The sequence below is a fragment of the Mastomys coucha genome, unplaced genomic scaffold, assembly GCF_008632895.1.
Source record: "Mastomys coucha isolate ucsf_1 unplaced genomic scaffold, UCSF_Mcou_1 pScaffold21, whole genome shotgun sequence".
NCBI lineage: Eukaryota > Metazoa > Chordata > Mammalia > Rodentia > Muridae > Mastomys > Mastomys coucha.
In genome coordinates, this window is record NW_022196904.1 from 29,433,598 (window position 1) to 29,441,221 (window position 7,624).

At 51.3% G+C, this 7,624-nt stretch overlaps 1 protein-coding gene across 2 annotated transcripts; it reads right to left on the minus strand.

Moving 5' to 3' along the window:
• Positions 1-427: 427 nt before the first annotated feature.
• Positions 428-7,157, minus strand: Plekhf1 (pleckstrin homology and FYVE domain containing 1). Of its 2 annotated transcripts, none has more exons than XM_031384284.1 (2): positions 7,087-7,157; positions 428-1,949 (listed from the first exon to the last, which is right to left on the minus strand). In XM_031384284.1, exon 2 carries the CDS (start codon positions 1,931-1,933, stop codon positions 1,082-1,084), a length of 852 nt encoding a protein of 283 aa, XP_031240144.1. In that variant the 5' UTR covers positions 1,934-1,949; positions 7,087-7,157; the 3' UTR covers positions 428-1,081. The 2 variants fall into 2 exon arrangements, with proteins under 2 accessions (XP_031240144.1, XP_031240145.1); XM_031384285.1 differs by lacking the exon at positions 7,087-7,157 and adding an exon at positions 6,920-7,048.
• Positions 7,158-7,624: the final 467 nt, after the last annotated feature.

Below are 7,624 nucleotides of genomic sequence, written 5' to 3' on the forward strand. Positions count from 1 at the left end.
GAGAGAGAGAAAGAGAGAGAACACAGTGGAGTCTTTTCATCCCTGAAGGATCAGGTTGAACCAGACACTGTTTCCTTATCTCACCCTTTTAGATAGCCCAGAGCAATAAGCAGGGTGTGTACATGCCTGTAATCTCAGCTAGGGAGGCTGAGGGCAGAGGATCTCTTGTTTGTCTCAGCCCTATGTAGCAAGTTCTTGTCTCGGAAGGAAGGGAGGGAGGGAGGGAGGGAGGCAGGCAGGCAGGCTGGTTATCAGAGCAAGAGCATGGGAGCATGGAGCTATGTTCTTGGCGAGCCAGCCACCTGGTGGCATGACCGTCTCACTGGGTGGGAGATATTTCCAGGAATACCCAGTGTAGCAGTATCAGTGATGGTTACCCCTAGAGCCATGGTTTCTACCCTGGACTGAGCAGTGTCTGAAGCTAGGGTACTCTTAGCAACCAAAACAGCTGGTTCTTTATTCTTTTTTAATGGTAAATCAGTCTGGATAGGGTTTTTCTCCCTGACCCTAGAGTCCTGTGAGAAAACACTGATTCTACTGACCGCAGACAGTGATGAGGACAGGCCGAATGGGCACCAGACACCTTGGTAATGACAGGGCAGAGGCCTTGATGGGCTGGCCTGGGCTCGGGGAACTCAGGCTGCAGGTCACCTGGACCTGAAGGGCACACACAGTACATCTGGTGTCCAGTTTGGCAGGACCCAGTGGCCACATGGTGATATCTGCATGGTAGATATGCAAACCTCATGCTTTCCCATGGGCTGTACCTGTTAAGGGTTGCAGGTGGGAATGGGGTCTGAAGCCCAAGCTTCCCTTTGCCCTCTTTAACCCTAGTCTTAATGCTTGGGGCACCTGGCCTGGTCTAGTTCCAAGGGCTGTAGCTGTAGCCTGGTCACCAAGGACTGCATGTGAAACGGAAAGGAAATTATCTGAAAAAGACTTAGACGAGGGCCTAAGAGGCTACTGTCTAGCAGAAAGGCACTAGTAATGGCTCTGGAACAGCCACCTGTCACATGCCCCACTGCCATGGGCATGGGTCTCCGGCAGAGGACTGGCTTGATGCAAACACTGCAGGTGAGGGTCAACTATGGAAGGCTGACCAGGAGACACCAGAAGCATAGAACTCCACCTGAGTGGGCCAGTCACCATCTCCACCTCCCTCTCTGTCCTCATCAGAGTCATCGTCATCACCGCTGGATGCACCACAGACGGTGCCGCCTAGGTGGGACAGCTGCTGTGGAGAGCCCCCAAACCTCTCCCTGGCCTTCTCCCTGGCCTCCTCCCTCCGCTTCTGGGCGGCCAGCTCTCTGTAGCAGAGGCTGCAGACGCGAAGGGGCTTGGGCGAGAGACGTGGCAATAGGAACCGCTCCCTGGAGCACTCAGCACAAACCACAAACCCGCATTTGCGGCAGTGGTGACGCCGGGTGAGTGCGGAGAAGCGCGTCTGCGTGCAGCGCATGCAGATGTCTGTGGCCTTGTCGGGGATCCAGGGCGCTGCGTGCTCCGTTGTGGGCTCGCGGCCTGTGGCCAGCAGCTGCCTCCGCACACACTCTTCGATGTGGCTTATCCACTCCTGGCGCTCCGTGGTGGAGGCTGCCGACACCACAAAGGACTTCTTGGCTGTCTTGATCATCCAGCGGTTCTTAGCCTGCAGGGTCTCTGGTAGTGGCTCCAACGTTACCTCTTCCAGGGGAATAATATGCTGGCTGCGGTACTTGCGCTTGCTAAGCACAATACTGCCATACACCAGGATGTCGTTGAAAAGGAAGAAGATGCGTGGCTTGGCTTTCTTGCGGCACTCCTTGGTCAACACCCCCTCGCCTAGGAGCACACGGCCAGGCAGGGCCAGGGGTTGCCCCGATGCCCCAAAACAGCTCTCCACCGCTGCAATCCGCTGGCTGTTGATCTCTGTGTTTGCCAAGTGGTCCACCATCTTCTCAATAGCTAAGCTGTAGGAGGCAGACAGGAGGGCCATCAGCATTGCCTATGAAGTCAGAACTGTACTGCTCACAGCCCCAGTCCACCAGCTCGCTCACCCACCAGACTAGACAAACCTATTATCCCACCGTGTCTCAGCAAGCCCACTTAGCCTCCCTGGTACAGAAACGGAGTGTTTCAGAGGTTGACCTGCTGTAGAGTGGAAAGAATTATTGGGGGGTAGAGGGTGGGTGGCTGAAGGGGACTCTCTAGCAGGCGGCATGTGGAAGGCAGACGGCAGTGGGAAGACAGCCATAAGGAGTTAACTCCAAGGTGTAAGATGCCCAGGAGCCCTAGGATCCTTGGAAACAGAGTTCACCTCAGCCAAGCACCAGGAGCGAGGAAGCTGGAACCGTGAGCCCCCAGCTCCCATCTGCTGTTCTGGGACAGTCTGTAATCGGAAGACTGAGGGTACACACCACACTGTATGGTGAACAATCTGGGATCCAAACAGATCACAGCCTCTGCAATCCCTCATTCGCCCAAGGTATCCAACTATCTAACTGCTGTGGGTGTCGAAGCTTACTATTGCCATCGGGTGTGCTACCCCTAAGCCAATGGTGATGTTATCTCATTATTCCTCACACGAACCCTAGCAGGTTAAAAAAAAAAAAAAAAAACTCTGCCCACCACCCCCATCTCACAGGAGGAAAACAGACTCTAGGAGCTAGCTGGAGGGAAGATAGCTCATACCACACCAACGCCTCTGTGGAAGGTAAGGCCCACCTGGGTTCTATGCTAGCTAGCTACCCTGTGCTGTTCAATCCCACCCTTTCTAAACCAAGCTTACTCAGACCTGAAGAATACACAGATGTGACCACATCCTGGTCCAAGCCTTTAGACTTGGCATTTCCACTAAGCTCTAGGTATGGACAGCCCCTCGCCCACCCAGTAATCAGATAACCTCTTAGAGTCCACACCGAACTCCAAGTTCCCTGGGACCCTCTCTTAGCTTTTTTCCATCATCAGAAACATCATCTACCCAGTGGCTCAAACTCTAAATCTAGTCTCCATCCTTGAACCTCCTCTTTCTTACACACAAATTTCTCAGCATGGGACTCCACCACTATACAGTAGTATGGTGCCATCTTGCTTCACCTGGAAAAGGCCATCCCATGTTGGCCTGGGTCTGTGACCAGCTTAGCTCCCAGTTCTCTTTCAGAAAGAGTCTCCATTGACCTCATCTCAGGTAGCTCTTTCCAGTGATGGCAAACTAGCCAGAGGTCAAATTTGGCCCAGAGGCCATTTTTATAAATAAAATTTTATTGTAACATGGCCATGCACATTCATGCATATGATATGATTGAGCTAAATGGTGACAGAAATGAAATGGCCATAAAACCTGAAATATTGACAATCTGTGACCCCTTCTATACAATGCCACCTTGCTTTTTGTTTTGTGACATGTATACCCCCTTGGCTCTCTTGCCTCTCTCTTGCCTCTTGCCCACTTCCCCACTCTCTCCAGGTGGCCATGGCCGGCCGCCACTTATCTTCTCTCTCCTTCTCTCTGACTTTCTCTGCCTCTACTACTCTCTTAATGCCCCTCCTCATGCCCCGAATAAACTCTATTCTATACTTAAAAAAAAAAAAAAAAAAAGATTTAGTCATGGTGGTGGAGAAATTGTTCATTTGGGTAAAAGCCTGCATATGGACCTGAGATCTTGAGACCCCATGTAAAAAGGCAGGTATGGTGGTGTATCTGTATTTTACTGCTGGGGGTTAGAGAGAGGATCCTTGAGGCTTGCTGGCTAGTTAAGATAGCTGAATTTAGCTGGGCGGTGGTGGCGCATGCCTTTAATCCCAGCACTTGGGAGGCAGAGGCAGGCGGATCTCTGAGTTCGAGGGCAGCCTGGTCTACAGAGTGAGTTCCAGGACAGCCAGGGCTACACAGAGAAACCCTGTCTCATAAAACCAAAAAGATAGCTGAGTTTGTGAGATTAAAAAAGAAAAAAGAAAAAAAAAAAAGAAGTAGGAGACCTATACTGCTTTCCCAGAGAATCTAAATTCATTTCCAGCTCCCACCCTCCTGAACTCCAGCTCCAGGGAATCCAGTGCCTCTTCTGGAGGCTGTGGGCGCTTGCACTCATACTTGCTTATACCCACCTGTGCTGGCTATGGTTACTCACGTCTACTTGAATTATCTAATAGGAGGGAACCTAAATTGCAAAAATTCCTCCTGCTGTCAAATTTCTTAATTAGTGACTGACAGGGGAGGGCCCAGCCCATTGTAGGTGATGCTATACCTGGATGATATAGTCCTGGAGTCTATAAAAAGAGCAGGCCAGGCAGGCCAGGGGAAGCAAGCCAGTAAGCAGCACCCCTCCACGGCCTGTGAATCAGCTCCTGCCTCTAGATTCCTGCCCTGTTTGAGTTCCCGTACTGACTTCCTTCAATAATGAATAGCAATGTGGAAGTATAAGTCAAATAAATCCTTGCCAACTTGCTTTTTTGGTCATGGTATCTCACTGTAGCAATAGAAACTCTAACTAAAACACCACCCATACATATATACCCATAATTAAAAGTAAACTAAAAATTTAAAAAGCCAAGCTGGACAGCAAAGGAGGAAGACATCGGACATCAATCTCTGGCTTCAACACACACAGACACACACACACACACACACACACACACACACACACACACACACACACATACCCCACAAGAACAACAACAGAAAACCTGTTATTTTCCTGTCCAGTCACTGCACATGCCCCCTCTATTGCCTCCATTCAATCCTTAGCTCCAGCAAAACAGAAGCCTTTTCTTGCCAATGGCTAGATCAGCAATTCTTTTTTTTTTTTTTTTTTGAGACAGGGTTTCTCTGTATAACCCTGGCTGTCCTGGAACTCACTCTGTAGACCAGGCTGGCCTGGAACTCAGAAATCCGCCTGTCTCTGCCTCCCAAGTGCTGGGATTAAAGGTGAGTACCACCACTGTCTGACTAGATCATCAATTCTTAAAACTGTGCTATGCACACAGTAGCTGCCATGTGCATGAGCCACTCAGCTCTTGTTGAAAGGAAGCAGGAGTGAGTTGACCTCTTACAAAATGCAAATACCTGCACACACACACACCACGCACATTTCTAGGTCACCATATGACGGTGGTGGTGGTGGTGGTGGTTCTGTACGCGAGGCTGCTTGTGGGAATCTGGAAGTGGGGGGTGGGGAGGGAGGGGACAAGAAGTCAGTGGGGAGGAGACAGTGAACCTCTTCAGTCCTGTTTCGCTCCCCGATTCAGACCTAAGTGCTGCCCACACCACCTGATGTAACTATTTTTAGTTAGCTGATCTTGGCTTCAAACTTTGTTCTGCCACCTGATCATCAGTTCTTGGCTGAGGAACAATTTGACAAACCCAAACTTGCCAGCATGCTACCTCCAAGGCCAACAGGCATGGTGCTGGAGGAATGGTGATCTACAACCAGAAACTAAAAATCCAGACCCAGTATGACCCACTGTCAGGCTTCCTAAATGCAACCTTAGTGAAATACAATCACATTCAGGCCAACGTAGTCTAAAATGTATTTACTCTCTGGCCCCTTACATGTAAAATGCACAAGATACCTTGTGCATGGATGTGACTGACAACCACACAGGCTCTGCCTGGATGCAACCCCTCATCTCCTCTTGCTTACTGCAGTACAACCTTTAAGAGAGGTCTGGGGCTCTGAACTCAGGAAGGAGTGAGGTACAGGGGTAAGAGGTGCGGTTACAGGGGCAGGCAGGGCCTGTCTTGCAGGTCCACAGGCCAGGGTGAGCATTCCAGAGATATTACAAGGGTAGTAAGGGAGTGGCGCCACCCAGTTGAGTCACTGAGACTTTCTAGAGTCTTCCTCCGGGAGAAAAGAGTAAGAAAAATGAACCCTTAGGTGCTACTTTTTTAGCACCCACTGTTTGCTACGGACAATGTTAAGCACATGGCCCGGCTGTAACTCAGTCCCCACAACCCCCTTCACCGTCACCACCCTAGAACCTCAGCGAGTGGCTTAGCTTCCAGATAAGCTCTAAGCCAAGGAAGAAAAAAAAAAAAAAACCACCTTGGCCCAGGGGGCATTCCTGTAATCTAGCATCTCAGAAGATTAGATAGGAAGTTAGAGAGTTCTAAGTCAATCTGGACTATACAATGAGACCTTATCTCAAAAAAGCAAAATCTTTTGGGCAACCAGGCTCAGAGGGTAAAGGTGTTCGTGGCCGTGCTCCATCCCGGGAACTCACATGATAAAAGGAGACAATAACTTCTTAAAGGCATGCCATAGTAAACAAAACAGCACGACCCCCACCCCCTCCAAAAAAAAAAAAAAAAGCCAAAAAAACCATGCCCAGGATCAGAAGTTCTTAGAGTCCAGAGTGTGTAGTCTTTCCTACTGCTTGACTTTGGTATCTTTCACCGCATTACACACAGGGTGGCCAGCCCCATCCCGCAGGCCACAATGCCAAACCCCTCCTCCCATGGCGGGACAGGGTTGGCCAGGTCCCAGTGCTCAGACAACTAACTGGCCTAGCCACTCTAGGCAGCTCTGAGGGCTGACGTGGGCAGGACGCACAGTAACTTAAGCACTTCAGCTTACAAAAACCGCAGAGATCTTGACCCCAGCACTGATCGCCCCTCCTCCGCGGCCTTTAACCGGGTGGAATCTGATATCCACTGTGTTCAGTTTCCAAGGCCGGCGCCCTGCACAGTTGACTCGGAACTGCCGGTTTCCCTCCTGCTGAGGCCTGGGGACACCTCTCTACTGCACTTCAGTTGTTCTCTAGGAGAGTCCAGGCCCGGTCCCACACCAATAACTTCCTATATGAAGAGTCACGAACTCAAACTCTCAGGGTCCCAGATCCGAGGCTATGGAGAACCGTCCCTCTCAACCCAAGTCGCGATTCCCGGAACATCAAGGGATAAGGTGACGGTAGAGACCCTGCGGAGAACCCTTCCCCGACTTACAGCTCGCGCACAGCCCTGGGACTCAGTGGCCCTAGAGTCTCAGCTGTCAACCCCTTCCCAAGTCAGCAAACAGCGAGCAGCCTCTGCTCCAGTGCTGGTTCCTGAGGCCACCTCTACCCGCAGACCTGGCAGGGGAGGGCGGAAGGGGAGCGCTCTCCCTCGCTTACCTCCCGTAGGAACCTCCGCGTCCGCACAATCGGTCCAGAACTGGCGCCCGCCAATCCCTGCGCCGCCCACGCCTCCGGGTTCCAATTCCCTGGTCACGCCCCTTCGAGGGCCTCTGGACCAACCGGAGCCCTGGCACGCAAGCGAGGGCGGAGCCGGCTCAATTTCTCCAGAAATGTGCGCGGGCGTAGTTGAACCGCTGGATGGTAAACGGGTCTTCGTGGGTTGTGCGTGGGAACGCGGGGCTGATCCCTGGTTGAAGTCCGGTTCCCAGCTTTCCTGGTTGCCACACTCAAGACTGAATCGGCGTGGGGCCCGAGGGATGGTCTGTGAGGGAAGCAGGCATGACAGGGTGGTTGGTGGGCCTTCAGATGCCCCTGTTATCATGATGGCTATCTCTTTTCAGCAACAGAGACACGCGTTTTATTAAAGACCAACAGAACTTTATAATTTTTTCCCTAGGGGAAAATGTCAAAAGTACACGGGAGGAAATTAGTTTAGTTGGACCCCAGGTATTCATCGTGTAACTCTCTAACATGA